Genomic DNA, 21,154 nt, shown 5'->3' with positions numbered 1-21,154 from the left:
AAGAAACAAACCCTAAAAGCACTTTTACAGAAAAATAAAATAAAACACAATTAAACAAAAATAAAAATTAAATTAATTACAACCAAGTCAAATTCATTCAATCCACACTACTAGAAAAAGTAAACCTCGAGTCCCCGGCAACGACGCCAAAAACTTGTTAACGGATTGGCAAGCGTACCAAATCGTATCAAGTAATAATAAATGGTAAGTCCAAGTATCGTTTTCCCAAGAGATTCGAAAGGCCTTATCGTTCGTGTGAATTAAGAGTGAAAAACAATTGATCGTCCTACCCCTATCCCTAGGTGGTATTGCTTAATCAAGGAATTACTCACCAGTTCATGACATTANTGTACGTCCCCGTATCAATAAAGACAAACAACAGTTATCGAATGAGTTAAACGATAAAAGCATTAAACACAGATGAGAACCCAACAATTAACAATCAAAGCATATGGAAACCATATAAATAAACAAGAGTTTCAATAAAAGAGAGTATCAAAAGATTACATTATTTTCCCCAACAACAATAGGGTTTAGTTCACCATTGACATGGTGAATCTAGATGAAAAATGGATGAAGAATGGAAAAGCAAACCCTAAAAAAGATGGAAAGGAGCCTAAGAATCCAAGAGATCCTCTCCAGAGAGTGAAATTAGGTCTGGCCGCCCCCTTCTATCAAAAGAATGCATCTAAACTCGCAATAGGGCTATTTATAGGTGATGAGCGCAACAGAAAACAGGCCCAAGCCCAGTAGACAACCGCCCGGCGCCACACTTGTTCCGCCCGGCGGTTTCCCTCAAACCGCACTACCGCCTGGCGGCAGGGGTCTACTTTCCGGCGGTTTGCCTCTAATCGCAAATTCGCCCAGTGCCAACGCCAAGTGCCTACTCCTCGCCCTGGACCGCCCGACGGTGGAATTTGCCGCCGGGCGGTGCGTCGACTCTTCAATTCTTCAATTTTCTTCTCTTTTCTTGAGTCTACGACCTTTATCTCTAACTCCATTCTTCACTTTCTCAAAAATGCTACAAAACAATGCAAAACAAGCATAATATCGCTAAAAGTAGCTTTTGACTCTCTATAGACTCATTTATTGAGTTTTGCTTGATTCTAAGCTCATTCTAAGTAGTAAAGGGAGTAATTTGGTCTATAATGACATATGAAAATAACTGTTTTTCAACCTTCATCAGTGTTTTTCTTGCTTCTAGTATGTCTCGGCTCCTACTGCATGCACAAGAAACACAAACCCTAGTATCACTTTTTTATATATAAAAAAAACAAAAAGTTAAAAAAAATAAAAAGATATATACAATCAAGTCAAACTTAATTAGTTTACACTACTAGATATGTTAAACCACGAGTCCCCGGCAACGGCGCCAAAAACTTGTTAAGTCTCTGGCAAGTGTACCAGATCGTTATCAAGTAACAAAAACGGGTAAGTCTAAGTATCGTTTCCCGAAGGACTCTTAGGCCTTAGCTTTCATGTAAACTAATTTCATAAGCCTTGAGAAAAGAATAAAGTTTTGATTGTTAAATGCAAAAACAGAATTAAATATGCAAATGCAGTGAATCAATGGTTCAGGAAAAACTATGGATGAATGGTGTTGTTGGGGTTTACAATTTCATCTTATCCACTCTCACATATCTACTCTTCTTATTTACTTCACTTGTTAATCCAATTTCCATGCAAACATTCTAGCCTACCCTTAACCCAATCCCTTGGTTAAAAGAGCCTATTATTAATTACTGGCTTGCTATCCCTAACCTCCCCTAGTAACCAATAATGCAATACGATCGGAAGCAAATACAATTGACTGTCCCACCCCTATCCCTAGACGGTATTAGCATAATCAAGGAATTTCTCATCAGTTCATGACATTATTGTACGTCCCCATATCGATAAAGACAAACCACTTTTAATGAATGAGTTAAACAATAAAAGCATTAAGCAAAGATGAGAACCCAACAATTGATAAACAAGTATATGACAAGCATATGAAATAAATATGAATTTGGATAAATGAGAGTTTCAAAGATTGCATTGTTCCCCAACAACAAAGGATTTAGTTCACCATAATCATGATGAACTAGATGAATTGAATGGAAAGAATGAAAAGGTAAACCCAAGATTTGGTAGGTTGGAGCTCCCACATCCAAAATCCTCCTCCAAGGGGTCCAAATAGTGTTGTGTCGTCTTCCTCTGGCAAAAGATTCCCCTTCTAATTCGCACTGGGGCTATATATAAGCCCAAAAAGATAACAGAAAGATTATAGAATCTAGTTAGTAAAAGCAGACAACCGCTCAGGCGCCTAAGTTCACCGCTTAGCGGTTTGCCTCTTACCGCTTTGACCGCTCATTGGTTAGTTTTGCCGCTGAGCGGTTTCCCTCTAATCGCTTTGAGCGCTCAGCGGACCATTGTGGCGCTCAGCGGCACACTTGACCCTTCTTTTCATCATTTTTCTCCTTCTTTCATGGGTCTAAGTCCACCTTACTTCACTTCCATTTTTAATTTATCTAAAAACCCTGCAAAACAATGTAAAATAAGCATAATATCGCTAAAACCAACTTTTGACTCTCACAAGACACAACTAAGTGTTTTACTTGATTTAAAGCTCATTCTAAGCCATAAAGGGTGTGTTTTACTATCAAATTTAAGCATGAAAATAACGGTTTTTGGATCGTTATCATAAGTCCAAGTATTGTTTCCCTAAGGACTCTTAGGCCTTAACTTTCGTATAAACCAATCGCATGAGACTTGAGAAAAGAATTTGATTTAGGTTTTCGAATACAAAAGTAAACATCCAAATGCAGTGATTCAATTGGCAAGGAAAAAACTATGAATGAATGGTGTTGTTGGGGTTTACAATTTCATCTTATCCACTCTCTTATATCTACTCTTCTTATTTAATTTGCTTACTTATCATATTGTCATGCAAACTTTCTTGGTCTACCGTTAACCCAATCTCTTGGCGAAAAGAGCCTATTACTAATTACCGACTTGCTATCTCTAGCCTCCCCTAGTAACCAATAATGCATGATAAACGGAAGCAAAATACAATTGATTGTCCTACCCCTATCTCTAGGCGGTATTAGCTTAATCAAGGAATTCCCCCCAGTTCATGATATTGTTGTACGTCTCTGTATCAATAAAGACAAACAACGTTTACCGAATGAGTTAAACGATAAAAGCATTAAGCAAAGGTAAGGAACCCAACAATTGATAAATCAAGCATATGCAAGCATATAAAATAAATAAGAATTTGGATATATGAGAGTTTCAAAAGATTACATTGTTCCCCAACAACCAAGGGTTTAGTGCATCATAATCATGGTGAAACTAGATGAAATACAATAGATGAATGAAAGAATAAACCCTAGATTGAGTAGTTTGGAACCTAAGCATCCAAAGAACGACCCCCAAGGAGTGTAGAGCTGCTATGGACGTTTCTCTCTGCCAAAAGAATGAGTTTTGATTTGCACTTGGTTTATAGACCAAAAAGATAATAGAAATATCATAGAATCCGAGCTAATAAAAATAGATAACCGCTCAGCAGTTTTCCCCTTAGCCGCATGACCGCTCAGCGGTCAATTTTACCGGTGAGCGATTTGCCTCTTAGCAGCTTTTGACTCTCACATGACTCAACTACGTGTTTTACTTAATTTTAAGCTCATTCTAAGCCATAAAGGGTGTGTTTTGATATGAAATTTAAGTATGAAAATAACGGTTTTTAGACCGTTATCACACTTCTACAATTATAGTGATACAGGAGGAAAATTGACTATTTATACGTGGTATTTCTATTTTAATGAATTCAATTGTTGGTTTTCTTGAACGTTTTTCTTTCTTTCTTTGGTTTTGCCAGCGCCTATTTGTTGTTTATCTTATGGATTTAGGGAATAATTTGTGAAATGATTATTGTTTTCTTTAACATATTAATGTTAGAGTAATCGATAATCCTACGGGAATAATGAATGTCAAATTTTAATGTTTTATGGGGCCTTCCAATGGTTTCTCTTGGGTATTATTTGTCAGAGCGGCTGCAGTGGAATGGTTAGCATGGAATAACAAACCAAGAGGGGTTTTAATATAAACGTGTGCCTTTTAATTTCTACTCAATTTATCTTACTATGCAAATAATAAATATAAATAAAAGAGTAAGGTTGAGAGAAATTTGCATAGATGAATTTTATACTGGTTCGGATCTTACCAATCCTACGTCCAGTCGCTTATCTCAAATCAAGATAAANAGTTCACTAAGCANAAAACAATTACAAACTACATTCACAAAGAAACAATTTGTAANAGTTTAGAAACCACCTCTCTTGATACCACAAGAGATGAACTTGCACCTCCTTTGAATCTTCACAAAGGATGAGACACCTCCTCCGAATACTTCACGAAGGATGAAACACCTCCTCCGAATACTTCACGAAGGATGATCCTCTTCCAAACACCTCCTATGACGCACCAAGGATGAACCAACTATTCCTCCGTCACCGTAGTTGCAATGTACCAGCACCACAGACAAGAGTTTCCTTAGCTGAGTAAGAACACACACTTCTCAAAGAGTTCTGAGTGTTTTAGCACAAGGGAAGAGTTGTTGTTGATGGATAAAGAGAGCCTATATATAGACTCAAGCAAATACTCTTCCATTCTTCGTAACTTGCCATTTAACGCTTTTAATCGATTAATATTAATGTTAATCGATTAAATGAGTACAACGACTAGTTTTCAAAAACTAGAAAACTCCAACGGCTAGTTTTAATCGATTATTCTTAGGATTAATCTATTAACTAATCGATTAAAATAGGTATTAATCGATTATTTCCATACTAGTTGAGTTTTCAGCACCTGTAACATTTTAATCGATTAATACTTTATTTAATCGATTAAAACCGTGCGTTTTTTATTCTGAACAACAAATATAAAATATAAAGGTATAAGAATTAAATCCTACTACAAATCTAAGTCTTAATCATTTAAACTAAAATAATTACAAAAACTTTTATTAACAATAATAAGTTTTCGAAGGATCTTCATGAATCTTGATATATTTTGATTTGATTTGGGCATCATCAAAACTTCATCTTTATCATTTTGCTAACATTATTTTGCTTGACCCTTATCAAATTGTATTATTTATTTTTGCAGTTCAAGATGAAGCACCAATTGCATTATGGTGAGGATGATTGTCCTATTATCGCCCCTGATGGTTTTCCTAAGGAGGATGAACTTCATTTTGAAATCGAGCTGATAGATTTTTCAAAACTAAGGCAAGAATGTCAACTTTGATATTTTATTCTAATGCTTATGTTTTGTATCTTTGTTATCCTTCTAATGTATCAAAATTAAAATAACTCTTCTCAGTTGTTTATCTTTATCAATAGTTAAGGGTTTTGTTTTTCCAGTCTCTTTTCATTATTATTTTGATATTCGTTAGTATTATTGTTGTGTTTCCCATTACTACAATCCCGATTTTCTTAATTTATGTGTTTTTTATTTTTTTCTTTCTGAATAATTATTCCTTGTTGGATCTGTGTTGTAATTCTCATATGCCTTTTGTGAGGAGGAGGAGGATGTATGTGACGTCGATACATAAACATTTGTTGATCAGCTCTCTGAATATTTTAACGTCAATATGTTTGATGTTTACTATTTTATATGGAAAAAGTTTCTTCAACAACGCAAATTTGACAACAACACATGTCATTATCTCATTTGTTGTTTTAAATATATTTTTTAAATAGTTTAATTTTGTTATGGAGGGCATATTTAGAAACAAAAATGCTGAAAACTTGTTGGTGCCTTTCACAAAGTGAAATTGTTCCCTTTGAACCTTCGAAACTCTCTCACCAGTTTTTCGTTTTCCATTGCAACCTCTCGTTCCACTAGTGAAGTGTTGTTTGTCTAGTGCTGTGGAAATCGTTCTTTGGTCCATCATTTTCTTTGGACGTACTCATGTGTGACACTCCACCATTGAAGTGCTGGAGGAAGGCTCGCTTTGGTCCACCCTTCTCGTCATTTGTGGAAAGGTTTCGTTTTTTCGCTGTGACAACTCCGTCGTTGAAGTGCTGGAGGAAGGATCACTTTGGTCCACCCTTCTCGTCATTTGTGGAAATGTTTCGTTTTTTCATTGCAACTGTTGTTCCTTCGTCGGTTGGATGCGGTGGTGACCCTACAAACACCTTTACTTGTACCTTCCATGCACATAGGACAGACATAACTTGAAACTTGTTGTTATGGACACCTTCAACCATGGCCAACATGGTTAATAAATCCACAAAACATTAAAAACACACACCTAAGGACTCATGGGGAGCTCTTCAAGCATGACTGGGTAGCAGATATCAAGTTTTGGTACCAAAGGCCAACTTTGTGCTGGAAAGCGAGGTAAGCGATTACTAGGTCCTTGTAATCGCTTATAGCTGCACCAGACCTCTGGCAATGGTCTAGGAACTCCCCTCTCGACCTAGAAACACCTTTGTTTGGTCTTCCATCCACTTAGGTTGAAAGTTGTTATTGTGGACCCCTTCACCAATGGCCAAAAGACTTAACATATCCATAAAACATTGAAACAACACACCTAAGGACTCATGGGGAACTCTTCAAGCATGACTGGGTAGCGGTGCTCAGGTTTGGGTACAAAACATCAATTTTGTACTGGAAAGCGAGGTAAGCGATTACTAGCTCCTTGTAATCGCTTACAACTGCACCAGACCTCTGGCAATGGTCTAGGAACTCCCCTCTAACCTAGAAAGGTTTTGTTGTGGACCTCTTCACCCATGGCCAAAAGACTTAACCTATCCATAAAACATTGAAACAACACATCTAAGGACTATCGGGGAGCTGTTCAAGCATGACTGGGTAGCAACGCTCAGGTTTTGGTACAAATTGCCAATTTTGTGCTGGAAAGCGAGGTAAGCGATTACCAGCTCCTTGTAATCGCTTACAGTTGCATCATACCTCTGACAATGGTCTAGGAACACCCCTCTCAACCTAGAAACACCTTTGCTTGGTCTTCCATCCACTTAGGTTGAAAGTTTTTGCTGTGGACCCCTTCACCCATGGCCAAAAGACTTAACCTATCCATAAAACATTGAAAAAACACACTTAAGGACTCATGGGGAGCTCTTCAAGCATGACTGGGTAGCAGCACTCAGGTTTTGGTACGAAACGTCAATTTTGTGCTGGAAAGCGAGGTAAGCGATTATCAGCTCCTTGTAATCGCTTACAGTTGCATCAGACCTCTGGCAATGCTCTAGGAACTCCCCTTTCAACCTAGAAACATCTTTGCTTAGTCTTCCATCGACTTAGGTTGTAAGTTGTTGTTGTGGACCCCTTCACCCATAGCCAAAAGATTTAACCTATCCATAAAACATTGAAAAAACACACCTTAGGACTCATGGGGATCTCTTCAAGCATGATTGGGTAGCAGCGCTCAGGTTTTGGTACAAAACGCCAATTTTATGCTGGAAAGCGTAGTAAGCGATTACCTGCTCCTTGTAATCGCTTACAGCTGCACCAGACCTCTAGCAATGGTCTAGGAACTCCCCTCTCAACCTAGAAACACCTTTGCTTGGTCTTCCATCCACTTAGGTTGAAATTTGTTGTTGTGGACCCCTTCAACCATGGTTAAAAGGTTTAATCTATCCAAAAAACATTGAAAAAACACACCTAAGGACTCATGGGGAGCTCTTCAAGCATGACTGGGTAGTAGCGCTATGGTTTTGGTACAAAATGCCAATTTTGTGCTAGAAAGCGAGGTAAGCGATAACTAGCTCCTTGTAATCGCTTACAGCTGCACCAGACCTCTGTCAATGGACTACGACCTCACCTCTCAACCTAGAAACCCTTTTACTTGGTCTTCCATCGACTTAGGTTGAAATTTGTTGTTGTGGACCCCTTCAAACATGGCCAAAAGGCTTAATCTATCCAGAAAACATTGAAAAAACACACCTAAGAACTCATGGGGAGCTCTTCAAGCATGACTGGGTAGGAGCGCTCAGGTTTTGGTACAAAACACCAATTTTGTGCTGGAAAGGGAGGTATGTGATTACCAGTTCCTTGTAATCGCTTACAGCTACACCAGACTTTTGTCAATGGTCAAGGAACTCCCCTCTCAACCTAGAAACATCACGTAAGGGTGACAGAACTGGACCTTTGTTATAAAATACACAAAGGAAAACTATTCAAAAATACCACCAAACAACAAATGGAATGAAAATAACAACCAAAATTTGAAATAAAGTTTTGGACTAGATAATGCACTAATTACAAATTACAATGAAAATAATTGTTTCAAGTAAGGGTTTCCATACTTCAACATCTACTAAATGCTGCACTAATAAAAAATGACATAAATTAATCAAGTCTTAGACTATATCCGTTTTGCTTTTGTAATGCTTTCGGCGTACTCCTTCCTTCATAATGTTTTCATGGTTGTAAATTGCTCCCTCACATCCAAACTTGTTGTAAATTCCTCCCTCACAAGGCGTATTGTAACCACCATCGTCTTTATTCTTCTCTTCAAGCAGCTCAACCTGCAAATTGCGTCTTCGAAATAATGGACTTGTGCTCCTCACTCAAAATTTCATTCAAACCAGCAACAAACTTGGTTTTCAATGAATGGCGAACAAACAACTGCAAACAAAAAAAAAAACATTTTAAAGAACCAATGTCACGGGATGAACATAAAACTAAATACCAGCAAAATGACAACCTAAGGCAAAAACCTAAAACCCAGCCCCAAAAAACGATAACAGAAAAGGGAAAAAATGCATACCTTGTTCGAAGAACCAATGTCACTGGATGAACAAAAGCAAATACCAGCAAAATGACCACCAAAGGCAAAAACCATAAACCCAGCCCCAAAAACGATAACGGAAAAGGAAAAAAAAAATTATACCTTGTTCGAAGAACCAATGTCACCGGATGAACCCATTGCACAATAACTGACCATTGAGCGATCACGCGGCTAAGGGGGAAACCGCTAAGCAGTTTATTTAACCGCTGAGTGGTTATCTGTTTTTATTAGCTCGGATTTTGTGATCTTTTCATTATCATTTTTGTCTATAAATAGACCCAGTTCGAATCAAAACTCATTCTTTTGGCAAAGAGAAACATTCACAACAACTCTACACTCCTTGGAGGTCGTTCTTTGGATGCTTAGGCTCCAAGCTACTCAATCTAGGGTTTATTTTTTCATTCTTCCATTGTATTTCATCTAGTTTCACCATGATTATGGTGAACTAAAGCCTTGGTTGTTGGGGAACAATGTAATCGTTTGAAACTCTCATATATCCAAATTCATATTTATTTTATATGCTTGCATATGCTTGATTTGTCAATTATTGTGTTCCTTACCTTTGCTTAATGCTTTTATCGTTTAACTCATTCGGTAAATGTTGTTTGTCTTTATTGATACGGAGGCTAGAGATAGGGGTAGGACAATCAATTGTATTTTGCTTCCGTTTATCATGCATTATTAGTTGCTAGGGGAGGCTAGAGATAGCAAGCCAGTAATTAGTAATAGACTCTTCTCGCCAAGAGATTGGGTTAAGGGTAGACCAAGAAAGTTTGCATGACAATATGATAAGTAAGCAAATTAAATAAGAAGAGTAGATATAAGAGAGTGGATAAGATGAAATTGTAAACCCCAACAACACCATTCATTCATAGTTTTTTCCTTACCAATTGAATCACTGCATTTCCATGTTTACTTTTGCATTCAAAAACCTAAATCAAATTCTCTTCTCAAGTCTTATGCGATTGGTTTATACGAAAGTTAAGGACTAAGAGTCCTTTGGAAAACGATACTTGGACTTACCCATTTTATATTACTTGATAACGATCTGGTATACTTGTCAGGGACTTAACACTAATGAACCAAAACATTTAAAAAAAACAAAAAAAAAAAAAAAAAAACCTATCTATATTATTAGTGTCTTTTACTAACAAAGCCTGGTTCCATTAACTTAGTACACTTATTAGCTTTCATTCTATTTTTCAGATCCTCACAAAGATAAATAAATTTAAAAAATACTTTAAGTTTTATTATAAGTTTATATTTCAATATAATTTTAATTTATTTTGTTAATATCATTAATAAAGTATTAAAGGTTTTAAGGTTAGTTTAAACTAACAATTAAATACAATACTTTTAGGATTGACTAATAGATACCTCACACATAATTAATTTGTATGTAATTATAGAATGTAATTAATTTTTAATAACAAGATTGTATTACAATATTTAAATTGATGTAATGAATAATTTAATTTTTAAATTTTTAAATTTATAATATTTTAAATTGTTATAGTAAAAAATTAATTTTATTAATACTAATAAATATATAGGTGTATGATTGATTATGCATATAAGCATGATCAATTATTTTTCATGAGATGACGACGCATGCATTAGCAGTCCAGTATCTTCTCTCAATCAATTCAATTATGCATATTGCATTTGTATATCTCTTAATCAATTCAATTCAACTATACACGTTATAATTGGTCATATATAGGAGGATAAATTTGTAAAATACATTTCACAGTAAATTACGTATTAATTTTTAAAAGAACAAAAATTTTAATTTTGTTCCTAAATTGGTAAAACCTGATAAAATAATCCTAATTTAGCGTAAATTGATTTTATAATTACATTTTAATGACAAAGATCATGTGGAATTTAATAGAAGAATATAATTGTGGCACTTTTATTACCATTGGCAACTAATTTAAACTTTTTACTCTTTCTTTCAATTTATATAAAATTTAAGAAAATAAAGAATTTTTTTTATCAATTAAATTATTTGAAATTGTAAAATATTATAATTTAAGAAAAAAATATTTTTTATCAATTAAATTATTCAGATTTATAATATTTTTTGTATCACCAACATCGGTATTTATCTTTACAAATCATTTGTTAGAATTGTTTTTAATATGCCGCCAACATTATGAGTTATTTTCTATTAATGTAAAAAATTAAATAACTAAAAATGATAAACATAGTTCAACATCATTAAAATGATTCTAAGTAATATCAATCTTAATATTTTTTTGTATCACCAACATCGATATTTATCTTTACCAATCATTTGTTAGAATTGTTTTTAATATGCAGCCAACATTATGAGTTATTTTCTATTAATGTAAAAAATTAAATAACTAAAAATGATAAACATAGTTCAACATCATTAAAATGATTCTAAGTAAAATCAATCTAAATAATAATTGATAAAAAAAATAAAAAACTTTCGATCTAAGCAAACGAAAAAGACTTCAGTAATATTAATTGAAATTTTTTGACAAAAGATCAATTAAAAAACCAATATATTTCTAAATTTAAAACAATTATTTAATATTTAAATAAATTTTTACATTAAATAATAATAAAAACGTTTTATCTAAAAAGTTAAATTAATTTAAATTTAAAATATCAAATTAAATACTTCAAAATAAGATGAATTTAAATTTAAGTATCGTGAAAAGAATTTAACAAATTAATCATTTACCCCATTCTTAACAAATTGATACACATTAAACATTGTTGAGGTGTGAATGATATCAAGATGACAAGGAATTTATGTACAGTTTAGACATGGATTGAAAGTAAAACAATGAACTACAACCTAAATTGATCAGTGCTTTAGTGAGCATGGAAGTCATGATCCGACCACCCCACCAAACCATTATTCTAAACACCTTCCCAAGATCTACTACATGGTTCATGGTACACAACACAGAATGTACAAGGAAAATAAATTAATGGCAGAAAATATATAGCTTCTGGGAAGGAGAGTTCAAAGTAAACCTCACATAACAAATAAAATCACTTCCTACCCAGCCTTACCAAATGCTGCTGATGTTTTGCTTCAGCAGCCTTATCAGCAGCTTCCCTTTTCTGTGCTCTCTTTGCCCTTCGGCCTGTGCTACTTTTCCCAATCTCTTTCTTCTTCGGCTCTCGCGATGAACTTGCTCCGGAATCCTGGAAGTTCGCTCGGTTAACTGGCCGAGCTTCTTGTCGACCAGCCCTGACGTAGCCGTTATCTCCCCATCTGCGGTTGCCGATACGAAAACTTGACGAACCACCATAATAAGCTTCATCCATATCATCATCCATGTCCTCGTCCTCATACTCGTACTGATTATAGTCTCCTAGTTCCTCGTATGCATCTTCGTGAACCACGTGTTCTTCAACAGATAAAGGTTTGAACCAGGAGGCCCGGAGTAGCAGACAAACACTCTCCTCAAACATGTAATCTTGAATGCTGCAAGTGTAAGAACATCATATAGCTTGGAATAATTGTCAAACAGAAGTTGTAAACATTCAAAAATTCACAAATGCAATGTTAAAAGATTAAGAAGTTGCGGAAGCTACATTATTGTCACTATTTGTTACAATAATATTGAATAATTTAGGTTGCTGTAATAAGATATGGTAGTAATTTTTAAAGATATTAGCATTTTGTTATACTAGTCTTGAATAATAGTATAGATGATCCACTCCCATACAAAACTTGAATGAATTCTTTCTATCACATCATTTAACATAATTAGTGTTAACTATATTAGAAACGGAATAAAATAAAAAAGGTACCATAATTACCTGCCATCAAGCGTGCGATGAATATTGAGAAACTCGAATGGATGTTTACACTGAGGACAAGTAACTTTCTCACGGTACGTAGCCCATCGAAGAATGCATGTTACACTGCACAAAAAACAAGTAAAACCATAAACAACAAAAAATGCAACACAAACATTACAAAATGATGACGATGATGACAAAAATAATGGTATCTAAATTTCACAAGCTAGAACAACTGATACAATATTATTCAGCAAAAACATTTACCAGCGAACTCAACAAATTTACATAAGAACATCGCTTATTTTATATGAAGATATACCAAGTTTCTAATTTTCTTCCCGGGTATTAAAAAAGGCAATTACATACCCTATATGATCAACTATGATGGGTAACAGCCATGTCAAAGAATTTAGAGTAGAGATCATTACACAACAGCGATGTTTTCAAGTCCAGTAAAGAGTTATTTCATAAAAAGATTTTTACAGAAACAGCATTTTTTTCATGAGAGATGATTTCCCCAATATTAACAGAAGCTTGACGGGGCAGCCAACAAATTCCAAGTGTACACTTAGTTTCCATTGCTGTGAAAGAAAATACATGGAACGAAAAGGAAATACTACCAAATCCAAATAGAACAAAATTTTCTACAATGCTCACGTAATTAGCCAAAAAGAGCATTAAGAACAAAAAGGTAAAAATACAAAATCATATAAACCTGTTTGTGTGAAATGTAACTGTAGAATAGCATTAAAAATTAACTAAAATATGTCCACAACATAATCCAGATATAGATTTGAACCTATACTTTTTTTCAAGGTTAAATATGTCATTCATTCACAATTTTTTAGGACAATCCCAAATCAGTCCCTTTTTTTATAAGTCTAAATTTGGTTCTTATTTTTAAAAATTTAATACAATCAAGTCATTTTGGTTAGTACTATACTAACAATTTTTTTTTTAGGTCTCAGTTTGATTCTTATTTTTCGAAATTTAATACAATCAAGTATACTAACAATGTTAAAGATATGTCACATGTCAATTCATGACATTTTTATCTTTTCAAAATCTTTTGAAAAAATAAAAAAATTATCACATATCAAACTGACATCGTATTACCTGACAGTGTGATGTGACAATGATAGTGCCACATGTCACTGTTATGTCAAGTATCATTGTTTTACTCCTAATTTTGTCCTGTAATTTTATTTTGTCTCAATTCAATCCTAATTTCTTTTTTTAAATTATTTAATTTAAAAAAATTGGAATTGAATTGAGACCAAATAAAATTACAAACACCAAATTGAAACTAAGACAATGACACCTAGTGACAGTGAAACATAGCACTATCTCTGTCACATCATATTGTTACTACCACATGACACAATGTTAGTTTGACATGTGACAAAATTTTATTTTTAAAAAAATAAAAAATCAACAAAAACCACGATCGGACACGTGACACCTCTTTTTCGTTGTTAGTCCAGATCAAATTTTCCAAAATAGGGACTAAATTGAAACGTATGAGAAAAAATGGAAACAAATGACATGATTTAAGCCTTTTTACAATTGCTGGCACAGGACCAATATAAACCAGATCAATCTCATGCAGTGACAAATTTCAGCCTATTCATTTAAAGGAAACAAAAGATCCTAAACAATTATTGCCTCCACCACGTGAGTATGATATATTTTATATTTTTACTTTCAATTGGATGAGAGATATAAAGCACAACCAATCACTTGACTCCAAAATTGCAATTGATCATGAAATGTATAATCGTTTATCAACTAAGATATCTTCAATAGATAGGATATGACTGAATATATATTATGAAGAATTCATCACATCCATGAATGTAAATTAAACAACTGAAAATGTTCTAAAGCAACCCTTCCCCCACAATGAGGAAAATTAAACATCAGTTACAGTTTCGAAATCATAGTTACATAAACAAACATTGCTACCTAAAGTGTCAAACCAACTGAGACTTGTGAACATGATGACATTTTGTTAGGTGTGCTCTCAAAATGGGATACGAATTGGGATAAAACCTAGATATATTATCACTTCAGCATAGAAAAAATGTTGGGTGTAAACTCAAAATGCTACCAACAGCCAAATCAAACCTAACCTAGTTGTTGAACATTTAGTAACACCATTCGGTTGTTTTCACTTAACAACTAAAACATTTAGAACATAGGGGATACATATTGGGATAAAACCTAGATATATTATCATTTTTGCATAGAACAAATGTTGGGTGTAAACTCAAAATGAAACTGTCAAATCAAAGCTAACCTAGTTGCTAAACATTTAGTATACCATTTTTGTGCTTTCACCTAACAACCTAAACATTTAAAACATAATATCAGAATCTATGGTACCAAGTGGTCACGAGTTCAAATTCAATCTGTCTAATTTCCAGTATAGTAGATAAAAGTTGAAGTTGTCACAAGTTAAAACCATGGCTGTACATTCTCCAGGTGTCAAGCCTAAAGAGCTCTTCCAGTTTGAGCTTTTAACGGGGTTATTGCCTGACACTATGTATCCCAGTCATGCAACCTGAAATGCTTAATTGAACATCATACTAGATGTAGAAATATGTTAGGTTCACATACTAACAGAAATCGGATTACTCAACTGCATCAGTCATCAAAGCCTTTATATCAAGGTTTTGTGGGAATGCAATGCATCATGCTGAATCACATTTGAGGGGGAGGGAGGAATGGATTGGGTTCATGTCCAATCCAAATCCAATCAAATAGAGAGTATTTTAAATCTAGATCCATTTAATTGAATCAGATTGATTTTTATTTTTTGTAGATTTGGATTTAAGTCAGTTTAAATTTATATCCATTTAATTTAAATCAAATTGGCAAACAAACGGAGACTATTATATGTAACAAACTCAAATTCAGATTTATTTGCATTCATTTAGTTGTTAATTTTCTCACTAAATAATTAAGATATTTTCAAGATAAAACTGACTTGGGAGAGGGAGTAATCATATGCATTGACTGATAGCACAAAACAAGTGTTCGACTATTCTAATTATTTGTAGGTCTTTCTATAAATCAGGTCACATAAACAAGCTCTTAGGTCAGACCAAGCTTTTCAAACAGTTATAATTGGGTTTAAAAAGTGGCTTGTAATAAGTAAATAGGCCAACAACATACTGGTTGGGGCCAAGGATGCCCCTATTGAGGCCATGCCAATGATGTTCCAGTCGAGGTCAAGTCAGCAAAGCATTGATCAAGACCTACTTGATAACGCATTGGCCAAAGTCGTGTTGATGATGATCCACTCAAGGCTGAGTTGGGAACATCTTAGCCAAAGCTAAGAAACAGATGACTATGCACGGCCGAACTAACATTGCCCCAAGGTTGTACAAACCAAAGAGGCGCTTTGCAGATAGAGTAATAAAATGTTTTAGACAAAATCAACAAAACAAATTTCTAGACCAATTGATTTCATAGGATAAAGATGTATTTTGCCTTTCTTTAAATCCAAAAAGATATCCATTCGAACATCCAATCCAAATCCAATTAATTGGATTGGATTTAAAATTCAAAACTATGGATTTCAAATTAAAACGAATCAACTAAAATGGACTTAAAAGTGATTTGAACCAATATGATTATGAATTGGATTTGCGGATCTTTCCATACCCTCAATTTACATACCAAGGGAAAGTACATACCAACTGTAATGCAGCCACAAACTTGCCCTTGACTTCAATTCTCAAATCCAATGCATAAAAGATACTAGAAAAATGTCCACACATGAATTAAATGATCTATGTAGCTCAGACATAATCCACCCCAACTTAAATGAATCGGTCCTACATGATCAGGTTAAACACGAATAACATCCAAAGTACAAACATTTTAGAGGAATTTATTTCTTCTATTTAATTCAAGGAAGATAAAACAACACCATCATTTGGAGAGGGGCACTAATCCATGTCACAGAACAACAATAAGAACCGAAAATTCCAACCAATTCAAAGCAATCGAAACAATGAACATACCATAAATAGAGATCCAAGAAAGTACATTTTCCACAAACTCAACTATGAAAGCAACAGCAAGAGATTGTTCAGACAAACCAGTATGCGTGCTCGCAACCTTTTACAAGAGCAGTTTCCTGCAGCACTATCTCATCCAGACAAATAGCACAGATTCCCCCATGGCTTCCATTACCTACCTCGTGAATCACTGTCTCGCTGCCTTTCTCACTCTGAACATCAACAACACAACAAACAAAAAAACATTAAATCATCAAACAAATTATATTCTGACATTTCCAACCCCAGAAAATATAACATCAACAAAATATCAGATTAAATACAAATAAGACCCACCAATAACATAAATTCTGAAAGTTTAACATGAAAACCCAATTTGGTATCCCAAAATCATCCAAACAAAGCAGAAATTAAATAGATTGAATAAAAATAAGACAAACCCCGTAGAAAGAAGGAAGAAATATGCATACCCATCAGCTAGAAAGAAGGGGAAAATACCAGATCTTTGATTGTAAGGTCCTGAAAATCGTTGGTGAGGACCTGTTCGCCTTGGATGATCTTCTCGAGTGAGGAAGTCATAGTGACAGATCCACAAGGTATAGAAGAGAATATAGTGGTGTGTGCTAAAACGCAGAACCATACAATAGAGAAACCTGAAGAAAGAAGGGAAATCAAGAGTAATAGAAGGAGGAGAGAGAAGGAAAAAAGAAATATGCTGAGGAATGATTCTGTGATTCGAAAGGGATGAAGGAAACAGTAAAAAGATTGAAACTTTACAACAAGATCTCAATACCAAGAATTCCAATTTTGAACACAACACACAAGGAAATTTTATACATTTTATATAATTTTTTACAATTAATCTAGTTGACTAGTTTTAATAATCTTGCAGTTGTTATTAATCATTTTTTTTTTCAGTTACAAAATTGAAACCAAACTTTGTTTACACTATTCAAACACGGAATCAAATTGTATAAAAGACAACTTCTTTTATTTTTTTAATAAAATCATGTTTAAATATTTATATCAGAAAATTTAGGGGATAAAAAATGATAACATAAATTTTCTTTTAACTAGGTCAGGTGACTTTTTCGATTTTCCTGTCACGCACAGAATAAATTTGAAAAAGTTTAATAATGACAGAGTTAAGGGAAAGTTAAACTCCATCTTGATCTATTTACGTATGTTTTAATAATTTATATTAGTAGTATACATGTTATTTGCTTTGTAAAATATGGAGTAAAATGTTAGTATATTTTCTAATATATATCATTTCAAAAATAATTATTATATTTTTTTCTATTAAATATTTTTTTTACTGTTATTACCTAATCGATCCTAAAAGTACTGGATACTTAATTATAGTAATTACAAATTTTAATCAAAAACAGGTGAATTCTTAATTAGTTTAATTTATTAAAATAATTAATTAATTATTATTAATGTATTACTTTTATCTCTTATTTTAATATTATTATTAAATTTAAAAAAAAATTGAAAGAGACGAATAAAAAAATATACAATCTCTGTAAATTATTTAATTTATTTGGAAAACAAAAGACAAAAATTGAGCTTGATTGGTCTTGAATTGTGTGGAAAACCTGAGACTTCTAAACACGTGCCATCTGGAGTCTAAAAGTGAAGGACAAGTGTGTTAGTCGTTTCCTAAGAAGAATTGTCTTTGTTCTGTTTCCAACGCTCTTTCTTCCACGATGTTTGCCTTTTCTTTCTCTATAAAATAAAACGAAAATGTAATACAAACGAAAAAGAAAATTATGATGCAATATCTCATAAAACGAAAATGTAATACAAATTATAAAGAAAAAGAAAATTATGATGTGTTTTTGGAACCTTTTAACTAAAAATATACATGTCTTGGATATTAATGATCTTTAGTTATTAGAGGCATTTATCAATGGAATGGTAGATCTAAGACTTTGGAGACTCTAATCATAAGGTGGAAGAAAATTGTGCTCTTCAATAATATGTGGCTTCTTAGATTATAAAGAAATTTGTTAATAAGAATATACTTAAATATTTCTTTTTAAGGAAATTTTATTTCAAGAAATAATAGATATTAACCTTACAAAGTATTCAAAATAGTGTTAACAATTTATCAAAGTACATATAATGAAGATTTATGATTAATTAAGTTAATTGGAATTTCTTTAAGAGAAATTAATTAGTTGAATTTTAAAAAGATCATTATCTCTCTATAATACATTCTTTCTAACAAACATACTCTTCTATTTGAATATAAAGCTCGTAATAAAAGTTTTAATTTATAATTTTAATCTTGAAAGTTTGAAGAGAATTTTTTACTGAGTCAAATATTTGTTGGAAAAATATAAACTATTAAATGTTTAGTGATGATGTTCACCAAGTGAATTACAATATTAAAAATTTCTAAAATTGTTTCACTGGTCGAGTTGAATTATATGTTGAGCTAGTGAGAAAAGTTTTATATATAAAAATCAATATTTGATATGAAAATGATGACCTGCTCCAATCCTCACGGATTTGAACCAGCAACAGAGATCATGAATGAAGCAACAGCGGACACGATTAATGCAATAGAGTTGAGATGCAGTGGAACTGAGTTGCGGTTGCAATCTGAGATGCGGTAAATGAGATGCGGCAAGAATTTGGAGGTGCGGCAGAGTTGAATGGCGGTGAAGCAATGGATAGGAACTAGCAGAGAAGCTAAAGACTCAACAACGGAGTGGAGTATATGTCTCGGTGAAGGAAGATGACGGTGGAAGTGAGCTTTGGTGGCGGTGGAGACTAGCTCAGAATGCCTTCCATTGGAAGGAAGCTAGTTGAGATGTGGAGAAGCTCGGGGAGGACTTTCGGCCAGAGTTTCAGATGCTGGAAAGTTTCTTCAGCAAAGAGAAATCTCATTACATCCAAAAGTGCTTTACACCAAAGAAGGCCATGGTTTTATACTACATTCAATTCAAGGCCATGTGCAATCCTATATTTACGGATTAGCTGCCACGTATAGCTAGCAAGTGCTGACCATGTGATTCTAGAAGGAAAGCACGTAATACATGTGCTTAAAGTGTCAAATATGGCTATGGTATGGATAGTAAAATATGGGGGTGCTGACAGCAAATGTGTTTTTTATTTAGACAGCTTTACCCCTTCTCCTTGTGGGTCCATGATGGGCTTGCACCCAAGTCATCATCTCCTCCCCCTTGGAAAGGATTTGTCCTCAAATCTGGTGGGTCGTCTTTATTGTGAGGACTTATTTTTGTTGGCTTCACAGAAGTTCCTCCTGGATCAAATATCAATCTGCAATAAGCATGAAACATAGCTTCAATTAGTTTTATTTGACCCAATAAGATATAAAGATGTTTAAAAGAAAGACTACTCTTAATAGATTTAAGATGCCTTACTTCTAAAACTTTATTTTTGTCTTGAGTTAATTGCAACCTTAGAGGTAACAATAACTCAAGTGATTTGCCACATGTTGAAGGTTATAACATGTTAAAAGATAAAGTGGCAAATTCTTGGGAAGAAAAGTGAGATTTTGGAATTTCAAAAATAATTGGAGAAAAGTGAAAGGATAAGAAACCTCCCCTTAATAGACTAGGTTGTATTGTAAGTGTAGGAGGAGATGTTGCCCTTAATTGCTCTTTTTTCTTTTCCTCTATTTCTTTTCTTTCAACTTCTTCCCTTTCGCTCTTTTCTTTCTCTTGTCTTTCTCTTTCCCTCTCTTTTTCTCTTCTCGCTTGTTCTCTTTTCTCTTGCTCTCTTCTATCTCTTTCTTCCTTTTCTTCTTTTCTCTCTTGCTCTATTCTATCTTCTCTCTCTTTTTATATTCTCTTTCTCTCTTCCACTTCTCTTTTCTCTTGCTCTATTCTCTCTTGCTTCACTCTCTTTTCTCTTCTCACTTGTTCTTTGTTTTCTTGCTCTTTTTTTTTTAATTTCTCTTTCTCTTTTCTTATCCCTTAATTCTTGAAGTCTGACCTTAAATTTTATTTCTCTCCGAAAGAAATCTTGATCTTTGAAGCTCTCCAAAAATACTTTTCCATCTTGAATGCTATTTCTCATAAGTTTCAAGTTTCTTATAATCAAAGGAGGCACAAACTTTCTTCTCATGCATGATCTCAATTCATACCAATTTTCAATGGTGGATTTCAAACCTTCATGAACCCAATATTGCCTTTCATCCCACCACTCTCGCGCATGCTTTTCTAACTTAGAGAGATATAAACTAAGAATTTGAGACTCACACTCTCTAGAAAGAACAATTGTGCTATAAGATTCAATTTTACTTTGCTTAAGAAGATCAGGATGCATTTGATTAATTTCTTTTTCCCAAACTAGGTATGTTAAGACATTTGTATCTTTACCAAAGAATGGAATTTTTCTAGCTTTAGTACACAAATCATCCTTAATGTATGAACCTTGATACTCATTATCAATCCTAGAGGACCTATATGAAATAGAAGAACTATATGAATAACAAGACATCTTTGGTCTTAAAAGTTTTCTTAATCTAAAGAATTAAAAGCTTTCACTTTAG

At 33.7% G+C, this 21,154-nt stretch overlaps 1 protein-coding gene across 1 annotated transcript; it reads right to left on the bottom strand.

Annotated features, from left to right (window-relative positions):
• Positions 1-11,523: 11,523 nt before the first annotated feature.
• On the bottom strand, positions 11,524-17,403 carry LOC106753048. The gene is made up of 4 exons (XM_014634834.2): positions 17,122-17,403; positions 16,705-16,835; positions 12,611-12,715; positions 11,524-12,272 (listed from the first exon to the last, which is right to left on the bottom strand). Exons 1-4 carry the CDS (start codon positions 17,200-17,202, stop codon positions 11,834-11,836), a joined length of 756 nt encoding a protein of 251 aa, XP_014490320.1. The 5' UTR covers positions 17,203-17,403; the 3' UTR covers positions 11,524-11,833.
• Between the last annotated feature and the right edge of the window lie 3,751 nt (positions 17,404-21,154).

The sequence above is a fragment of the Vigna radiata genome, unplaced genomic scaffold (assembly GCF_000741045.1).
Source record: "Vigna radiata var. radiata cultivar VC1973A unplaced genomic scaffold, Vradiata_ver6 scaffold_95, whole genome shotgun sequence".
Lineage (NCBI taxonomy): Eukaryota > Viridiplantae > Streptophyta > Magnoliopsida > Fabales > Fabaceae > Vigna > Vigna radiata.
Note: the sequence above shows the minus strand (reverse complement) of the source record. Positions and strands in the feature narration are given on the sequence as shown.

Coding starts and splice junctions, on each gene's coding strand:
- LOC106753048 (XM_014634834.2), bottom strand. CDS start 17,202: ATGACTTCCTCACTCGAGAAGATCATCCAAGGCGAACAGGTCCTCACC. Junction 16,836..17,121: donor ACCTTACAATCAAAGATCTG/GTATTTTCCCCT, acceptor GTTGATGTTCAG/AGTGAGAAAGGCAGCGAGAC. Junction 12,716..16,704: donor GGTTGCGAGCACGCATACTG/GTTTGTCTGAAC, acceptor TTTTTTGTGCAG/TGTAACATGCATTCTTCGAT.